The sequence below is a fragment of the Talpa europaea genome, assembly GCF_964194135.1.
Source record: "Talpa europaea genome assembly, chromosome: 5".
NCBI classification, from domain to species: domain Eukaryota; kingdom Metazoa; phylum Chordata; class Mammalia; order Eulipotyphla; family Talpidae; genus Talpa; species Talpa europaea.
In genome coordinates, this window is record NC_140071.1 from 87,579,789 (window position 1) to 87,601,124 (window position 21,336).

Below are 21,336 nucleotides of genomic sequence, written 5' to 3' on the forward strand. Positions count from 1 at the left end.
AAAAGTAGAATGATTTTATTTTCCTAAAATCATTATAAGAATACCTCATATTAAAAAACTACCTTCCTCCTGGAGATGGTTTGTTCTTTAATCTCACTGGGCAAGATTAGTGTTCCTGGATCAGATTAATTTGGAGGTAGTAACAAATAAATACAGCAAATTATCAAAAAAAATAAACAAATAAATACAGCAAATTATCAATTTAACTTCCCTTTTTTCTGTAATCTTCAACATTATGAAAACATTCAGAGATAAAATAAGAGGACTCATAATGACAGGATAATGATCACACTTTTGGAATTAAAAATTACGGTATTTATCCAATCGGCATATAATTTAACAACAGATTCACATGAAAGCAATACTACTATTTCTCTTAGTAATGATCAGCTATTCTTTCCATTGTGAAATGATCATTTCATATTACTCACGCCAAACAAACTCATAAAATACTTCTTTCATACAGAGGGACTATTAAGTAGTTTACAGTACCACACTGAGTTCTTCTTTCCTCCCAGTTTATGCTCCTACTCATGTTTATATCTGTTAATCCCTCTCGTTTCCCAAATGCAAAACCTCAGAATATTCTAAGTTTCTCCCTTTCCCTAATGGCACCATTCAGGCTGTTCACAAATAGCCATATTTTTCTTTTCCCTACAGTATGCAGTCTGCAACATATTTATATTAGTGAGCTCTGCAAAATATTTGTCACAAACTTAACACCCAAAAGGAAGAAACTGAGACCCGAGAAGCAAACCTTCGCAGGCTACACAGACATGTACTAAACAACAGGGGCCAGAACCATCATTTGTGGTGCCTTGGGTCATTCCTTTCCTCACCATCCTTCTGTTTCTAATTTAACTTTCACAACATTTCTCACATCTGTCTCTGTCAGTTACCTCTTTCTTATCCCTGGCTCACACTGCTCTTGACCATATCCACTCAGTAACATCTGAATTGGTACCTCTAACTTAATTTTCTGCAACCATACTACACACTTGTGCTAGAGTCACACTTCTGAGATACATTTCTTACCACATCCAAACACGCTGCCAATTTTCAAAATCCATCCATTACAAAATCATGTCTAATCTGAATGTGTATAGGAGGGAAAGACTTTGGGAAGTGTTTCTATTATGAAATTTGAGTAATCATGAATGGAATTAGTTTTCTTTAAAAAAAAAAAAAAGGATTCCCCAGAGAAATCCTTCACCCTTTCTACATGAGAGGACACAGAGTAGTTGCTGGTTATGAATGAGGAAGAGGGGTTATAGTCACACCAGAATATAACCATGTAGCTACTTGATCTTAGACATTAAGTATCTAGAAACATGCCAAAATAAATTTCTGTTTTTCACAAGCTACCTAGTCCATGTTTGTGTCTGTCAATGTGTTTTATTGCCACTTGGATAAACTAAGACATTTAGCCCTTGTGTATTCTATCCCAATTTAATTTCTGCATCCATTCAGTTAGATAGCTATTCAACATATATTTACTGTGTTCATATTGTATACTGAACATTTTGCAAGGTAATGCTAAGAGGTATAAAACACAGTCTTGTCTTTTGCATAAAGGAGCTATTTGTTTAATAGAATATTAATATCCAAAGCAAAGAAAAATGTTCTATAGTGGCAAATTTGATTGTTTCATATTTGATTGTCAGAAAAATGCTAAAAATCATATAGCAGACATTTATAAGAAGTTGTTTGACCTGATGTCTAATTTCATACAATAAAATTAGATTAAAATAATCTATTAGTGATTTCTCAATATTTGACTGTATATCAAAGTTCTAGCAAGCATCTTTTATTTTATGGTCTTGTTAACCTGTACAAATCTACTAAATATCATTGAAATAAAAAGAGATTAAAAATATATACTTTAGCAATAACTTACCAGGAAATAAAACATTTTCTGTGTTTCTTTGGGTCCGACCTATTTGGACGGTGGTAAGAAACTCTGTTGGTTTTTTAAGAGAATTAGGTTTCTTCAGCAACTGTTTTACTTGTTTTTGAGACTTGACATTTGCAGGACTACTAGACAATGACCGATTTATATATGAAGTTAAATTAGACAGGACAACTTGAGTTTTTATTTCAATTGCTGATTCCACAAATTCTGTCAGACCTTTCTGAAGAAGTTCAATATCTGGTTGGGTGTCTTTTATCCACTTAGGTATGGTAGCATTAAGGTCTAATATTCTAGCAGAAGCATTATGACACACTGCTAAAGCTTCATGGAGAGTTTTGTTAAACAAAGAGAAGTTAATTGAAAGATGGGTGGATTTTGCTTCCAGTGCCTTAAATCTGGAATTTAATACTTGCAGTTGAAGAGCCTGATCTCTCTCATTTGTAGCCACACTTCCTTTTTTCAGTGAAACATAATAAGGTAAGAGTGTCTTGGTCATTTTGGATTCAATGTCTTGCAACCGAGTTTCAAAATCTTTTGAAGTTTTTGTGGCTGAAAGTAGTTTTTCCTCCAAATAACTCATGTTTAGCTGGTGTTGCATCACTTGGGAAGTGGTTTCATTGAATGCTTGATAAATCTTTAGAAAGTTGGACTGACCTAGTTTCTCATCTTTAGAAATGTTTGCAAGGGCCTTGGCAACTTGCAAAACAAAGTTATATCTCTGATTGTCATTGACTAAAATTTGAATAGAATCATTCAAACGCTGGAACTGAGAAATAAATGTCAAAATTGTTTCCATATTTTGGGTGCATTTCTGATGGACCATGGGATTATACATTATTGTGCTTAATGTCTCTTTTAGTATGTAGTTATCTTGAATGAAATCAATGGCATTATTTATAATTGTCATTGTCTTATTTAGGCCATCTTCCATTTCAACGGCATATTCATTGATACGTCTATCTAAGATGTCAGCACGACTCTGTACTTCATTTTTAAGTAAATTGTGTCTTTTTGTAAGTTCTTTGATAAGAAAATTTAGATTATTCACAGCACTAGTTAGAGTCTCCACCTTTTTCTTTGTAGCTACTTCTTCCTTCGGTTGTTCAGAAGTCAAGGTGTTTCTAATTGATGCTCCTTGCTCAAGCAAGGGTTGAAGTATCTCCATATCATAAGTTATATCATTAAGTTGCTCACTCATTTTGTCCATCTTATTGTCCATTGGAAAGAGAAACTCAGCCAAAGTTTGGTTTAAAATTTGCAAATTCTCTTCTGTGTCTTTAATTTGAAATTTAAAGTCTTTTCTGCATTTGGATAGCATGTCTTCACATTCACTCCTGACATATGCTTTTTCCATCTCCAAAGCAATAGAAAGATTGTTAATCTTGCTGTCTTGGATGTGTAAATCATCAAATACTTGCAGCAGCATCAAAGCCTGCTTCTTTACATTCTCCTGTAGAGTAGACAGGTACTCAGTGACATTATTGCTAACTGATTCAGGAGCTGGAACAATCCCATGGTCTGATACTTGTTCTGTTGATAAAATCTTCTCATGTACTTCCTTCATTTTAGAAAGCGTCCTGTTGAGGGATTCATAATATAGAATGCTTCTTGAGTGTTCCTGTGCTAGAGCACCTGATAGATGAGTCTGCTTTGCTTCTAGTTCTTTAATAGGCTTCTCACATGTAAAAGTCATTTCTTGCCTTAGATTCACAATTTGATTTTTTAGCTCTATAATGTCAGTCAAAGTGGGTCTAATATTTTGCATTGAAGTAGATTTTTGCTGGGCTGCTATTGAAACCACAGATTCATTAACTTGTTTAATTACTTGTCTGGTGTTCTCAAGGTCCTCTGATAGACGTGACACAGTCTTGAAGAGCTGTGCTACAGTCTCTTGCATGTCATTTTGAAAAACTTTAAATTGTTCCACTACAATGCCCTTTACCAAATCAGTAATGCTTTTGGATTTCAGACCTAGAGAAAGAAATAATAAGCATTAAAAATTATACATGATATTAATGATGATTTACATAGCTCTATATTCAATTTTTTATCTTTTTAGTGTTTATATTCAATTTTTTATCTTTTTAAACACTAATAACATAAATCATAAAAATATTTCTTCATTATACTTACTAAAGAATTTCAAAAATTATCATAGATTGTGGAAGGCTATTTGCTTCCTAATTCATAAATCTAAGGGGAAGACTCAATTTTGGTGTGGAACATGTTTTAAAACCACAAAATTAAAGTTCTCTGGAAATAAAGACAGGAATAACTACAACAGACTTTAGGTAAAGACTTCTGTATGTCTAACTATAGGTCCAGTCTTAGTATTGTACTAAAACGAATGGATTGGGCTTTCTATCATTTTTTAAAATTTATTTTTGCATAGAAGAAATGGGGTGTGGGGTAAGGGAGGGGGTGAGAGGATTCACCAGAGATAGAGTGGGTATCAGAGCAGACAATTTACTGAAATACATTGCTAGGGGAGCAGCAGGTGAGACAGGAAAGACCTTCTGCGCCATATGTGGGTTAGCTCCCTGACTGGGCATCGAACTCAGACTGTAGCTGTGATAGTGCTGAGACTTAACCCTTAGGACACCAGGGAGGCCCTGGGCTTTCTATCTTGAGAAATAATATCTGGTGTTAGTTAGCTCATTACTGTTATTAGGTTCTCGTAATTAGGTTTCAGAGTTTCTGTTATGGGCTTATAAAAAAATAACAAACTTGACAACAGAGGAGAAATTTAATAGGATTCTCAACAACATGAGTAACAACATGAGTATAAGTCAAAAGATTCAACAATAGCTCACAGCAATAATAGTTTGATAATGATGAGAGGTTTGGGGAATCACAAAACAAAGTAAACCTCATATAGAAACAGATATTCAATATATACTTTGATTATCATAATATGATATAACTTCTTTTTTAAAGGTTTATTTTTATTTATTTATGCATACAAGAAGTGGGGTGCAGGTCAGTGTGTGGGGTGTGTGTGAGAGGATTCACCAGACACAGAGTGGGGAGCAGAACAGGCAGATCTACTGAAACACTGCTGAAGGAGCAGCGGGCAAGACAGGAAAGGTCTGCTGTACTATGTGTGTTAGATACCTGGCCAGGGATCGAACTCATGCCTCAGGGGCTGGTGATTGCTTGATAGCACTGAGATTTTTACCCCTGGGCCACTAGGGAGGTCCTCTGACTTAACTTCTTAACAAAAAGAGAATTGTCAATACTAATATCTCCAGAAGTACAAAACATGGATTGCTTATGAATCATAATTGTAGACAATTCTAATTAAGCATTAGAAATGGGAAAAGGTTATAGATTATTCAGAACTATATAAAATAGAAAACAGAATATTTAAAAATATGAAACCTGTCACATATAAAAATAAAAAAAATTATAATACATAGTTCTGAAGTACTTATAAATTATATATGTCCATTTATGTCCAAAATGTAGCCAATGCATATAATGTAAAATATATCAACATAGTACAAAGAATTTTATCTAGGAAAGTCTGCTAATGGGGTGTAGCTAAATGATTTATGGTTATTATTTAGCCTATTTATATGAAGGGTTATAAAACAAAAATATGCATTCTTTATATGTCTCAATTTTGTAAGAAAGTTTTGTTAAAAGTATTTAAAATGTATAAAAAAATATATAAAAATTATTGTGAAATAGCAGTTATAGCAACGAGAATGATGTATTGCTTGAGTATCCTGATAGTGGTTTATCTGGTACAAAGACAAAGTTGTAAATGTTGTTTACACAGATAAATATTTTCGTGGAACTCCTACAGCCTAAACACCAATATTGCTAAATAACGTAAAAGGAAAAAAATACATTTCTAACCTAGTGGAAATAAATGTAAATATATAAACATAGGTTTATAGAAAACTAAAACACCACCAAGCTACTTGAACAACAGAAAACCTAAAGCAAGACATATAATAGTAAAACTTCCAAGAGTTCAAGACTAGGAAAAATGAATGAAGCTGATAAGGAAGAAACAATAAGATAATCTATTAAGGAGCCCCAATTCAGCTAACTTCAGATTTCTCTGAAGAAACACTACAATAAAAAAGAGAGTGTACTGACATATTCAAAATACTCCAAGAAAAAAACTTCCAGGTAAGCTTATTCTATCCTCAAAAGCTTTCCATCAGATAAAATAAAGAAATAAATGTCTCCTCAGACAGATAAATATCAGTACAAAATCTTGATTAAGGAAATTAGGAAAAATTAAATAATTAAAATGAAATTTAGGAGTTACTTCATTTGAAATGCTTTAAAGCAATAATAGAAAAATACATTGGGTAAAGGACTTTTGTAAAGGACTTTTGTGATTTTTCACAGCAGTGTCTGAAATACTCAAGCAGATTATTAAATTAGAAACTAACTTCAGGATCAGCAGTTTATCAGAGAATATTTCTACAACTTATTATTAAAGAAACATCTATGTAAAAACCTGATTTTTCAAAAGCACATCAAAGTGTTTTATATTAATATCTGAGCAGGCCATCATTTTTACTCCATTTGATTCTGTTTCATGTGGCTCATTTGTTTCTGCTTTCTGGAAAAGGTGATATTGTATTTGATGTCTTAACAGGTATATTTTATATAAGCATGTCTCTTCTGTTATTTTCAATGTTTGATCTACTTGTAATATTTCAAAACCTCTGCAAAAGTTGGGGAATTTGATTTTTAATAGTTAATATGGCTACTGTCAGACAAGGCAGTTTTCGCCTATGATTCTTGTATTTCCTTTCTATGGTGTCAGATGATTCTTAATGTGTTGTTTCTTTTTTTTTTTTTTTCCTTTTGTATTTCTCTTTCTTTCTGGATGTAGAAGGAGCAGGAGAAAAGGCTGTGTTTTACAAGGCACCTGGGGTTGAGGCTAGTTTTCCTTGAGTGTAAAAACATTCATTAACAGCAAGACCTGGGCCTCCCAGGTGGTATAAAGGGTTAAGATGCAACCTATGAAGCTGTCTGCAGCCACTGCAGCACGAGTTCAATCCCCGGCCAGGGAGCTATCCACATGGCACAGCAGACCTCTCCTGACTCGACCCCTGCTCCCCTCAGCAGTGTATTTCAGTCACTCTGCCTGTTCTGTTCCCCTACTCTGTCTCTGGTGAATCCTCACCCCCATACCTCTGGCCTGTACCCCAGCTCGTGTATACATAAATAAATAAATCTTTAAAAAATAATAATGTAACCAACTTTAAAAAAAAAAAAACCAGCAAGACCTCTGATGCTCTTAATTTTGATTGTGCTCATTACACAATGCCTTCTATTAGAGAGGGAATTTTGTAACTGTTTTGCTATGAATGCATGTATTTCCCTATGTTCGTACCCAAAAGTTTATTAATAGGTTCAGAAAAAGCAGCGGACAGTCCTAATTCTCTCTAGGTCATGATCAAATTTTACTAAACAAACCCACTACAGTGGTGATAGTCAATTAAACACTGTTTCTATTTGACTACTTTCTCAAGCTATCATTTCAGGGAGAATATGTTCTTCTCTCATGTTTTCCATCAGTGAGTTTTGGTCACAGGGGACATACTGTATTAGGACAAGGTCTTTTCAGTAGCTTAATAACACCAATTATTTACAAGTTTAAAAAAAAAACATGGTTGCTGTTGTACTGGTGATGATATGGAAACTGCTTTGTCTGATTAACTACTTCTGATCCTCACTTATCATCTGTGATGTTTTTCTTCTAGAATTTTCCCTGGGATTCTTAGACTGGATTTATTGAAACTATCACATGGTCTCTTTGTATCCTATGCATGGTGTTACTGTTACAAATACTGACTATATGTAAGTCTCTGTGGATGTAGTAGGATGCTGCCCCTCCACAAGATATTCACACCCCCCTAATTCTCTGAACCTATGAAGATGTTACCTCGCATGGTGAAAAGGACTTGGCAGATATGATTAAATATAAGGGGATGATCCAAAATCTCAAAGCAATGACAAGTCTTTAAAATAGGAAGTCAGAAGTGGGGGGGGTGTATCAGAAGCCATGAGGACTCCTATGTGGTAGAAGAAGGTCAACTGCCAAGTCCTAGTTTATAGACACCAAGAAAATGTGACTTCTGTCCCACAACTACAAATAAATGAATTCTGACAACTTCAATTCAGCAAAGAAGGACTATCCTGGAAAATCTTTGGAAGAAACTTTACTGTTTTAAGAGAATGAAATTTAGGCAAGACTGATTCACATTTACAAAGAAATTTTTATTTCTTTGATCTGAGGTAATACAGGATATGTTTTATTGATTATACTCTTTGAGCTAGATAATTTCTGTGATAATTGTGCACTTTATATTTATCTTCAGTATCTCCATCAATATTATTGAGACTAACCAAGAATCTAACTGCCAAGATAATCATCTCTTAACCTCATTTTATTCTTGAACTGGAATCCACAATGGAGCTACATTAAGTATAGCTCACTTTATAAAGAAATAACAAGTTAGGAGGTAACTAACATCAATAAATCAGTTGAAATATTAGTTAAATATGTGACTGTATAGTCACAAATATTTAGATGTTTCAAATTCTTTCATAAATTAAATAATTAAAAGATACTTAAAAAATATCTCTTCACCTTTATGCCACTTTTGTAAAGCAGTGATCCCAGAATAAAGTGCAAAAAGATAAATGAGTCATTTGCCTTGTGTCTTAACTGAATGAAAAATTTATTGTACTTTTACCTTTTAGAAAAGATTGAAATTCCCTGCCTTTATCTTCATTGATTTTTTCCTCTAAGGAGGAGTACGTGTTCCTTACATCATTCACAGCCAAAGAAATATTGTCAATCTTCTTCTGCAGAAGAGTTAATTTTATCGCCTGGTGGCTCATCTGGTCAGTAATTTTTTGTGTCACTGCTGCATGTGGAAGAGAAAATTGAAAACATTTAAAAAATATCTATTTAGAACCACTCAATTCAACAATAGATAAAGATAAACCATATTTACACTATATATTTGAAAATACAGACTACTCACGAAGCAAATGACAACTTGAATTCTACACTATTTAGGGGTGAACATTTGGGTGGAAAATATTATAATATCATAGGTTTCCCAAATGGTTGATCTTTTCCCCCAAAATTCAGCCTTTTTGTTTTAACCTCAAAGTGTTATTGTTATAATCAATAGCCATCTGAAGGTCAGAAAACCAAAATGATTTTTTAAGGTTACAGAGCTAATGGATAACCTGCTTTTGAATCTAATGCTCCAGCATTAAATATGTATAACTATATACATATTTATATATGTACAACTATATGTATAAATATATGTAATTATATATGCTTGTAGTTATATCTATACTCTGAGAATATATTGATGTAATCTGGTTTTATAATATTTTATGTGACTTGGAAGTATAGGTAAACATCTTGTCAGATGTATGTTACCACACTATACCTACCACCAAGGCACCCATAATCCTCCACCATGGTCCTTTGGGCCCCTCCCCCATGTGCTCCCTGACTCCCTCCCTTCTGGCAACCTCCTGAGATATACTTTCATGAGAGATAGAGAGAATAAGAATTTAGCTTGTAATACTTTCTATATCAATGATAGTTTCCATACTTTTACCTGTGCATGCTAATAATTCAAGGAGGGTTTTATGATAATTTATGAAGACACTGATTTCCAATCCCTTAAAATAATTGCATTTTCTAAGATATGTTCACCTACATTTTTAAAGAGATTCCTTAAAGTCACATTTCTCAACTTGATGCTTTTTTTCGAATGACTAGATATATGCTAAACAAAGTGAGATTTTTTAGCAATAACCACCCTTTTGTTTATGAGATAAATTTAAGATTAAAAGAAATCATATTTATGATTATAAAAATTAGAAAATAAATGACATGTGACATTAGGTTCAATATGCAATTCTTGTGGAGTCTTAGATACAATTCTTTGCCTGAGTCAGTGATCAGCATCCCTTACTGAACTCAGGTCAGCCAACAGAACAGTCTTTTTAGCTCCCTTGAAAATAAGTCATTCCTTCCATGTCAACATTTTTCCATGATTGTACTCTTTGGACAACAAAAGTTTGATTTTATTTTGGAAACCTATGATTTCCCTGCAACCTGGTAGGAGAGCACTTTTGCTCTTCTTTACTAACTGCACAAGCTCCTTTCGGACTGAGAACCTACACACGATTCACCCAGATTCTCCCAACATGCAGCTCCAATATGTCACCATGTTCATTTGCACCATGAAACATTTGACAGAGCAGTGATTTATTGTTTGGAAGTTGTCATAAATAGAGCTGAGAATAATTGTGTTAAGGATGGTGGTAATTATCATCTGTGACCTGGGTCACCACAGTCTTCTTGCTGCTGTTGCTGCTGCTGCTGCTGGGCTGCCCTTCTGCCAGCGGCATCTTGACTCTCCGCCTGGTTGCTGTGTATCAAGGGATGCTGATCTTGTGCTAAACAGAAGCAAAAAGAGAGAGTTAAACGTTGCAACTGACTCATTTTTTCCAGTGCTGGGCAATGATGTGACTGACATCCATTTCCCTGGGTACTGAAGCATGATGGATTGCGATGATTGCAGAGTAAGCGGCTCCACCCCCATCTGGAGGGCAATGTGCTCCCACGCTGGTGTCGGAGTGGAAGACGCTAATTCTGCTTGGAAAAAATAAAATTATTCAGGTTTCTTTTCAGGCAAAAATGGATGGTAGTTTGGAGGATCTATGTAAACGAGTGGATTTAAACTGCCTGCATAATTGAGGGCACTTTAAAATCAGCTGTATTAGAAGCTACAGCCGTTTAAAAAGTGGATTGCCATAAAGGCTGATTGTTTAACAACGCGATTTCCAACTGGTGTCTGTTTTTAAATAAGGGAGAAATCCAGGCTTCTTGCTGAAAGAGTATCTGGTTAAGCAATAGTGCCATTTAAATGAGTTCCCAGATTTTTAAGATATATACTCAAACTGAATATAAGTAAATTGTACTATTACAGAACAGCTCTCTAGGAGTCAACCTGTGAAATCAGTGAAATATAAAAAAAGAAAATTCTCACAAAATAAATGTACTCTGCCAAAAATCACTTCCCATTTTCTAAGACAAGTAGTATTTTAAATGCCAATACAATTTTTCATTGGGGAAAACAACTTAGAGGGAAGATGTATTAAAATATATTGAATACATCAAGTAATATATGCCTGTCATTTGCAGACTTATAATGTACAAATTTATTCTTTGAAGTCTGTGTATCTAACACGAGAAAACAAGTGTTGGGGGTTTTGCTGAGTTTCTTCCCAAGTGAAATCATGTACCAATGAAACTGTACCTTTAGCACCTGTTATTTATGCTCCCCAAGGCAACGTGGCTGTGACAATAATACTAAAGTATCTCTACTTCATAGAAAATACATTTGGCACTGATTTGAGTCAGTGTCCATTGTTAGATTGAATTTTGCATTTCTTTTCTTCAGGGAATTGAGCCAAATTAATGAATTTCTATTCAAGTCCAAGGTTCTTATTTTGATATTTTTTTTCTCCATTGCATTACAGAATGATGTGTGTAATTTTTGCTTTATTTAGTGGAAGAAAACTATCTGCAGCTTGGGGAAAATTGTGCTTATTTGAGCACTGCAGTAGGTAGTGCAAAGTGTTATTTTTCTTTTGCTAAACCCAAACTATAAGTTTCTTATAGTCTAAATTCAAAATAATTTGTACAAATATATCATTAAATGATGCAAAATTTTATCAAGGTTCCTCCTTATATGATGTATTAAAAACTTTATCTGGCAACTAGAATCTAACTCTACTTACCAGGCTAACTAGAGAGTGAAGAAATGGTTCTCAAACAGGGCTTTCTCTATCAGCAGTATCAGTATCACCTGGGAACTTTTTTTTTAAGATTTATTTATTTATACAAGAGCTGGGGTACAGGCCAGAGGCATGGGAGGGTGAGAGCATTCATCAGAGACAGAGCGGGAAGCAGAACACCAAAAACAAAGTTCAGAGGAGCAGCAGCGAGACAAGAGAGGTCTGCCGCACCATGTGGGTATGTCCCTGGCCAGCCAGGAATCAAACCTGCGCTGCAGAGGCTGATGGACAAGCTTCACAGTGCTGCACGCAACTCGCTGCTCCACCAGGAGGCCCTCACCTGGGAAATTTTAAGGTACAATGTCTAGGCTCCTGCACGGACCTGATAATTGAAGAAACTCTGGAGTGGGGCTATGATCTATGTTTTAACAATTTCCCAGGTGATTCCAATGCATTCTACAGTTGAGAAACACTGGAATAAAGAGTCAAGATAAATCTTCCTTTACAATTTACCATTTCCTGCCTTCCCTGAATGTCTCATAGGCAGGAAAGTATTCAGGACACAGAGATGGAAGGATTACAGCAAAAGCATCAGGTCGGTTTAACAGGATGAAAATTTTTTTTCTTAATCTTAGCTTTTCAAGTAGATTATTTGGGAAACGAAGAGTTGGAACATGCAAAGTCATGCATTAACTTGGCAGGCAGCACTTTGTTAGGATGTTATGCATATGTATAGTAAGAAAGAAGACTTGTTTTATGACATACAGGGTTATATTCAGATGTCCTTTTCTATCATTAACTCTTACACATGCATTATGTTTTTTTTTAAGATTTATTTTTATTTATACAAGAATTGGGGTACAGATCAGAGGCATGGGAGGGTGAGAGGATTCACCAGAGACAGAGCGGGGAGCAGAACAGACAGACAGACCAAAGACACTGCTGAAGGGAGCAGCGGGCGAGGCAGGAGAGGTCTGGGCGCCATGTGGGTTTCTCCCCGGAAGGCCGGGAATTGAACCAGCACTGCAGAGGCTGCAGACAGCTTCACAGCACAGGGCTCAACCCACTAAGCCACTGGGGAGGCCCATATTATGTTTTTTAAAAATAATTTCTTTATAACAATACCTTCTCATCATGAATGGAAGTCAGAAGCACTTGAAAAATCGCAAACATTAAGAGCAGCTTTTTGTCCCATATGCACATATATGGTGCATGTGTGTCATACACCACATACACTTTATGAAACTTTGAGTGTTTTAGCAGAATCATCAGTTTATTATCATGTATAATTTATGTAGTTACTATAGTTTCCATATCACTGTTTCTTACTTTACCCTACTCATTAGTACATTGCTAACTATTCTCAGTGCAGCTTTTGATAAATATAACTCAGGAATTTATAATTATTAAAAACACTGAGAAAAGAAAGAAAACATTTAATTTTTTTTTAATTTTTGAATTATATTTACTGAGGTAGCAGTTGTTACAGTACTGTAAATGCACAGCAGAAGTGTTAATAGATGCTTCTCCACAGAAGGCATACAGAGGCTCCCCATAACTTATGCAAATCAAAACCACAATAAAATATAATCATATATCCATATGAAAAAAAAAATCCCAGAAACTACAAATGTTGGTGAGGATGTAGAGTGAAAGAAATTATCTTGCACTTGATGGAAATGAAGACTAGAAATGAAGACTAGTCCAAACTTCATGGAAAACAGTATGAAGGTTTCTCAAAATTTTAAAAACAGATCTACCATATTATTCATAAATTCTACTCCTAGGTACCTACTGGAAGAATGCAAAAACATTAATTTAAAGGTGTATAGGCACGCCTACGTTCACTGCAGTACTATTTACAACAGTCAGATTATGATAATAGTTGCAATGTCAAGGACAGATGAATGGATAAAGATGTGGTATATACACACAATGGAATAATACTCAGATATTTAAAAAATGGTTAATTTTTGTCATTTGCTATATCAGGACCAATATTAACCAATATTACCTCAATAAAAGATAGTACAGTGAAAAAGAAATTAAATAGCTTCCTAGGGTAACATTCTGATAATAGAACAGATATTTATGCCCAATTGTAAATAACAGACAAAATTAAAAAAGAAAATCCTTGACATCTGACTGCAGAACTGAATTTACTAGAACAGAGTATGAGGTGGAATTGGGAACAAAGGGAAGTGAAAGATTAATGTTGTGGGTGGTTTGATAATATTCAATTATAGAGGTGTGCGCTTACACACCTGAAACATACAGTGGTATAAATCAATGTTACCTCAGTAAATTAAAAAAATTAACAAAATTTTAAAGTTTCATATGAAAAGAGATAAACACAAATGACAGTTTATTTCACTCATATCTATAATATAAAAATGTAAATGAAAAGAACAGACAAAGACAATAAAATAAACCCTAGAAATCTGACTGCAGAACTGAGACTACCAGAGATAGCCAGTGTGTGGTGAGGGCCTTTGGAACCTAGTGGAGATTATGGTGTTTGGCATGGTGTGATAACACACATTTGAAGTGGTGTAAACTTATATTCCTAAAACCTATACTGTGTGTAAACCAACATTACTTTGATAAAATAAATAACTTAAATAATGGGATAGGAAAAATGTAACATGCTAGAGAAATAAGCAGTTTAAAAAGAAAAACCTAAGAGATGATAAAAATATTAAATCTATAACAAGGAAATGAAATGTTCAGAGAGAAACTGAAGGAAGTACAGAACAACAACAGCAATAAAAATAATAAGAAGATATGCCTGTATTAAATGGAAGTCTTTCATTTTCTTGCTTCTTGGTGATTCTTAGGTAGATACAATTTATATAAATTAAGAAAAATGAATCTCCAAATTTTGTTAAAGTTTTAGAAAGAGTGAGTGATTTGATATGTATATATCATATATCTGACAAAGAGCTTATATCCAAAATATATAAAGAATGCATGCAATTCAACAAGAAGAAAACAATTAACCCAATCAAAAAGTTAGCAGAAGAGCTAAATAAGACATTTCTCCAAAGAAAACATATAGATGGCCAAAGGCACATGAAAAAATATATATCATCACTTATCTTCAGGGAAATGTAAATTAAAACCACAATGAGCTATCATCTCACATCTGTGAGAATTGCTCCGTATCAAAAAAGATCTGAAACAACAAGTGTTGGCAAGGAGTGGTGGAGAAAGTGGAATACTTGTACAGTGTTATTGGGAATGTAGACTGGTCTAGCTCCTATGGAAACATCATGGAGATTTCTCAAATCATTAAAATTAAGTTCTACCATATGATCCAACAATTCAACTCCTAGGTATCAACCTAGATAATGAAAAAAAAAAATTGAAGGGGTATATGCCCTCCAATGTCACCGCATCCCTCTTTACAATAGGCAAGTTATGGAAATAATCTAAGTGTCCAAGGACAGAGGAGTGGATCAGAAAAATGTGACAGACAGACACACACACACACACATACACACACACACAAGGACGTGCGTGCTCACACTGGAATACTACTCATCAATTAAAAAATACGAACTCTTGCCATTTGCAACTACATGGATGAAATTGGAGAGGATAATGCTAAGGAAAATAATCAGAAGGAGAAAGACAAGTACAGCATGGTTTCGCTTGTATATGGAATACAAAGAATCAAATAAAATGTCAGACAAAACCAAAGAAATAATAAAGTGTTGATATCTGACTGCAAAACTGTTCAGTGCTTTGGTGGCGGGTATGATGTGAAAACATACAATTGTAGAGGTCTGAACCTGTAACACTTGAAACAAATATAAAAATGTAAATCAACTTTAATGGAATTAAAAATTTAAAAAATGCTTTGAAAGCAAATGTAATTGAATAAAGCTTTAATTGTTGAATAACAAAAACTAATGTAATTACAAATGTGTGCTTATGTGCTTTGCATCAAACTTCCCATTTAGTCTTAAGTGATTTCAGACTAATTATCTTGGGAGAAACTAAGTAAGAAAGTTGTAAATGTAAAATAAAGAAAAAACTATTATATGTCATACAAAGATCCTTGAGATCTAGTTGTTGTGTACCCCTTTTCTGTGCAGTTAATTGGATGGGTTCCCTGCCAAGAAGGTTAAAACTTAAAATGCTTGTTTAACAAATTTAACAGTTTATGTTATCTTTTTCTGGCTCAATTTGTTGACCAGAGTTCAATACTGGCCTCCATCCCAATTTGTTGCTGGGGACTTAACCTATGAAAAGTGCTGATAAGATCCCTGACAGTGGAGTCACTCTTGCGATAGGTTCCCAGGTGATCAATGGTCTTTTATATTTTCACTTAACAATCTTTCTGTCTTCTCAAATGTATTCACTACTACAAAAACTGCCAAGGATGTTAGGTTTACCAGGCAATCTATCTTGTCTTGCACTTAGGGACAGATCTTTGTTTTGCTCGTAGATGCAGATTTCTAAGTCTCTTTTTGGTCTTTCTGAGAAATAGGTGTCAAGACAAAAGGGATTTTATTTAAAGTAAATAACTTTTAAAGAGAATTATTTACTTCAGGCTTCTAAAAAATGTAGATTATTTTTAAAATTGAGTTCCTTTTTTTCTATCTTCCCAGTATGATCACCCTTCTTTCTCTGCACTGGAAACTCTGACCTGGCCGATCAAGGTCTTAGAAAGCAAGGTCAGCAGTATCACCAGCAACAGCTTCCTTCTCAGGTGCTTTTTTTTTATTTATTTAATTAGACAGGTTTACTTGTGTGCTCTGCCCTCCTCACCCTCCCCCTTCCAGGACTTTGAGGTATATGGCGGAAGTCATTAATGCCAAGTCAGTAATGAGGAGGTTTGCTCTCTTCCTCTTAGGACCAGAAACCTTCCTTTGAAACTTGCCAAGATGGGCTTCCAGCTGATTCTGGGATATGAAGTGAATGCTTACTTTGTGACATTCAGACATATGTAAAAATTTACTATAATTCATTAGTTAAATCAAAGAAAGCAATTTCATGCTTTCTAAAGACTGAAGACAGGTTGTGTTTTCTGATCATAGTTTTATTGAGCAAGTGCCTCAAAAAAAGAAAACATTAATCCCCACTGGGGAACATAGATTTTTTTTCTGTTTTAAATTTTATGTTATTTATATTATTTGATATAATATTTTAGGTAGTCCAAAAGAAATCATATTTAAAATGTTATAATAGTTTTAGTGTAATTTATTGAATAATTCTACAACCTTTGTGAAATGAAGTATTTGCATATATTCATAATTTTTGGTAGGGGTCAATTTATTCCAATAACTTCATGATTGCATTGTTTCAGTATTCAGAGGGCCTATAATATATTTTATAAAACATAATTTTACAAGATAACTTTTCTCTATAATAGAAAGACTGATTAAGCTTGACTGATTTAAAAAAAAAACAAATTTGCAAAGAAGTTATTCTTTCCTTCTTTATATCTGTCTTTTGTGTCATTAGAACAAGCCAATAATTTCCTTGTTCTACTTCTGAACATTTTAAAGATATCTACTGGAAAAGCACATTATTGCATATTTTACAAAATTGGTTTAAAATGTCTCTTGCTACTGACTTTCCAAAAAATATCTTGGATATCATAGCACATTATCAGGGACCTATCTAAAGACAAAATTCTGTGACCCTTAAAAAGGTATAATTAAAAAAATTACTTCATTGGTGCGCCTTCTTGAAAGCAAGAGTCTATTCACTCAGACTTAATTTTTTTTTTTTTTCCATTAAAGGTACTATGGCAACAGAAAGAACATAGATTTATCTTTGAACAAAAGACAGGACTAGGGGCCTCCCTTGTGGCCAACTGGTTAAGTCTCAGCTCTTTCACCTCTATGGCCTAAGTAAGATCCCCAACCAGGTTGCTAACCCATATGGCATAGCAGGCCTCTCCTGTCTGGCCAGCTGCTCCCCTTAGAAGTGTATTTCAGTAGATCTGCCTGTTCTGCTCCCAACTCTGTCTCTGGTGAATCCTCTCATGCTCCTCCCCCATCCCCCACACCTCTGATATAGACCCCAGTTCTTCTAGGCAAAAATAAAAATTAATTAATTAATTAAAAAAAAAAAAGAAGATGGAACTACAGGGTGAACATCTTCCTGCCAAGGAAAGCTGTGCAGTCTTAACCTCCCTGGGCTCCTACTTTAGTTGTGTGCAACCAAGTCAAAGATGCTTAATCTTGCTTTGTGCTCAATACAGTTGAATGATACAAAAATATTGTTTTTATCTTGTTAGTATAACTGCCAATATTTTTTTGTTTTTTAAAAATTATTTATTTATTTTATTTTTGTTTGTTTATTTTGTAGAAGAAGTGGGATGTTGGCCAGAGGTGGGGGCGTGAGAGGACTCAACAGAGACAGAGTGGGGAACAAAACAGGCAATCTGACTGAGATACACTGCTAAGGGGAGCAGCCAGCAAGGCAAGAGAGGTCTGCTGTGCCATGTGGGTCAATTCCCAGGCCGGGATCAAACTCATGCCATAGCTATAATAGCGCTGAGACAAACCCTGGGCCACCAGGGAGGCCCCCAATATAACTAATATTTTTAATAAGTTAATCTAGAACTTATTACTAGAATTTTTATCGCCTGATTTGCAACAAAAAAGTGCATGTGTGGTGATTCAGTAATATTATAAATAGCATATTAGAGATATGGCAGCAGGAAGAAACTGCCCAGTGGATAGTGAATCACAACACCCTTCCTAACAGGTTGGGAATGGATCTGTGTGTGTGTTCAGGGGTGAGGGTGGAGAAAAGGGCAAAAAAGTGGCAAACGACTAAGAGAGTGCAATTGCTAGCAGCTCCTTTTATAACTTGATATATTGGCCTGTCTTCTATACTGAAAAAGATCTCCCTGCTGGATTTTAAATGAAAATAAAATTGTTATTTTATTAATGAAATTTATTTTGTCTGTGGAGAGGAAAATTGTTGGGGAAGCAGGGATTTGTGAAATTTATGTAGTATTTTACTCACTTTCTGTAAATAAAATAATCTGATGTCTTGAAGGATGAGCACTGAAGTAATTATCTTGGTAGCTATGTAACTAGGTTATTCCAAACCCTTGAGGGCTCTGAAGAGGCTTAAAGAATGAATCAGCCACACCGATTATTCTTGCCACATTTAAGGCTGCTTGTCATATAAGGCAGTATGGAAAGTGATGTCAAAAGGAAACCTGATGATTTTCTCTCTAAGAATAAAAGACTGTTGGCACATACATAAAATGTGATAAAAAGGGGAGAGAGAATTGATGTGTAATTGGGTAGGAATCAGAAGGGGAAAATGTGAGGGGGGAAAAAAACAGAATAGAGAGCTAATAAGTAATGATTCAATGGATGAAGGGACACTAGAGTTGTTGATACTATTAGTGCACTAATAAAAATTTCAACAGCTTTTACGTACAGCAATAAAAGTGAAGAGGATGGTCAGAATATGTTTGGGAGCGACAGTGGTTTCTTTTGGAATCACAGTTATATTAGAATTGGTGGTACAACATGACACAATGGGCATATCTGCCATCAGAATATTATTCCTGCCATAGATTTCATTAGAAAGATCTTTCCACTTAGTGTAGTCAGCAGACACCTGAATTGTGAGTAGTTCTAATTATAGTACTGTGACAAAAGTCATAGGCATATTCTGGGATATTTCTCTTAATGGGGTTGAAGATAACAATTTGTAAATGTATGATTAAAGAGATCCAAGGTTGCTTCCAATTAGAACACAGGGTGTCATTAAACAACCAAAGCTAGTATTTGAATTCAATTTAAATGTTTCAGATAATATTCTGGAATAAAGGGAATGATAGTACATCATAAATATTCAAAATTGTCAGCTAGTCTTTGTTTCTTGTATTTATATTAAAACGATGACATTCCAAGTGTTTTCCCTTCTTAGTGTATATAGTCCTCTGTGGTGATAAATAATCGATTGGTAGGTATAAATGACAAAGCATGCAGCTACAGCCATCCTCATCACCTGGAGCCCCTGACAATTTTGACATACAGACTTTGCTCCTTGTCACGTATTCACATTCAGTCTCTCATGTGCACTAGAGTGTGTAATGACATCCTAAATTTCTAGAAAGGTATTCTGTAAATAAGCACACTTAAATCTTTAAGAAGCAATATGAAGTTAATACTTCTGATAGAAGACAAATATAAAGCCAAATCTTATATTTTAATATATAATTCTAAATGCTGTTAGAAATTTTAACTATTAAACTAGGTTAACTAAATTAACCTTCTTAAAGACAAGGCACAAATATATTTTACCAATGTGAGTATAAATGTGTACCTCATGAAAGTCAGAAATCATTTGAAATAAAGTACCATATTTGGATTTTTAGAATATGCTAATTACTTTGTTTCCAAATATTTTGCTTAAAAGTTTATATTAGAGGAGTTTAAATACAGTGTATCTTGGGCCTCCCTGGTGGCACAAGGGGTTAAGATGCAACCTGTGAAGCTGTCCACAGCCTCTGCATCACATGTTTGATCCCTGGCCAACCAGGAAGCAACCCACATGACACAGCAGACCTCACCAGACTCGCCCGCTGTTCCCCTCAGCAGTATACTTCTGTTGGGCTGCCTGTTCTGTTCCCCACTCTGTCTCTGGTGAATCCTCTCACTCCCTGCGCCTCTGGCTTGTACCCCAGCTCTTGTATGTATAAATAAATAAATCTTTAAAAAAAATACAGTATATCTCCACGCTACCCTGTAAAAATGTTTTGGATTTATATATAATCTCTGAAATTCAGTCCAGTGAATTTGCCTACAGATTCTGATTGAAGGGACTAGAAGAACCATATATAATATTCCTAACTAAACTGCAAGCTTCCTAGAGCTTTTGTATTACAATTTTCTTTTTCTTAATGTGAGTCATAATGGTTTCTCCACACTCGCATTAATTTTTAATCACAGTCTTTTACACTGCTGATTGAATTCCCCACCACTGCTAATGGGTTTCTTATAATATTAATTCATTTAAAATGTATGCTGATGCCATATCTTATTTTTCAAAGGAAACCTGCTTAAAATGAAAAGCAAGATAATATTCACATGGATGTTAGGCCATAGTAAGTTACCATGTGTTTGATCAGCTTTGTTCTCAGAAATGCTTAAAATCTCAGTTGAAAAAAACTGCTCCATTAAGATATTTTTTTAAAGAGGAATTATTCATGCCTTATTTGTAAATTCTTTAAAATTGAATTGTAGTCATAGGCATATTATGTCAAATAAATAAACTGGAACAAAACTGAAGTGCAGTCTTATTTTTACACAGACTCACTTCTAAAATCTCAGGTTGCTTCATTTAAAAATACAATTAAGATTTCTGATATTTTAATAAGGCATGCCTCAATAGCATTTAGTTAGGAACAAGTAAGATGTAGGTCAGATCCCCATCTACTCATTATATAAAACTAACATAAAAATGCAGAGAGAAGTTAAAGGATATCTTATGAGATTATAGGTTACTAGAATAATAGCTACCACATTTGGAAGCTCTAGAAAGGTAGCATTCTTAATAGCTACTTGGCTCAGAAGCGTTTCTTTTCTTTGCTGAAATCTGTTGCTAATTTTCAGAGGTGTTTTTTT

The 21,336-nt window shown here is 34.6% G+C and overlaps 1 protein-coding gene across 1 annotated transcript in view; it reads right to left on the reverse strand.

The window, feature by feature from the left end:
- MMRN1 (multimerin 1) overlaps nt 1-21,336 on the reverse strand; it is a gene marked incomplete at both ends in the record, with an annotated part of 54,950 nt that overhangs the window by 11,590 nt on the left and 22,024 nt on the right. Inside the window, 3 exons of the mRNA XM_084234068.1 lie at nt 1,898-3,883; nt 8,644-8,817; nt 10,265-10,381. Of these exons, the coding sequence (XP_084090194.1) occupies nt 1,898-3,883; nt 8,644-8,817; nt 10,265-10,381 (2,277 nt within the window). The remainder of the gene's footprint in view (nt 1-1,897; nt 3,884-8,643; nt 8,818-10,264; nt 10,382-21,336) is intronic.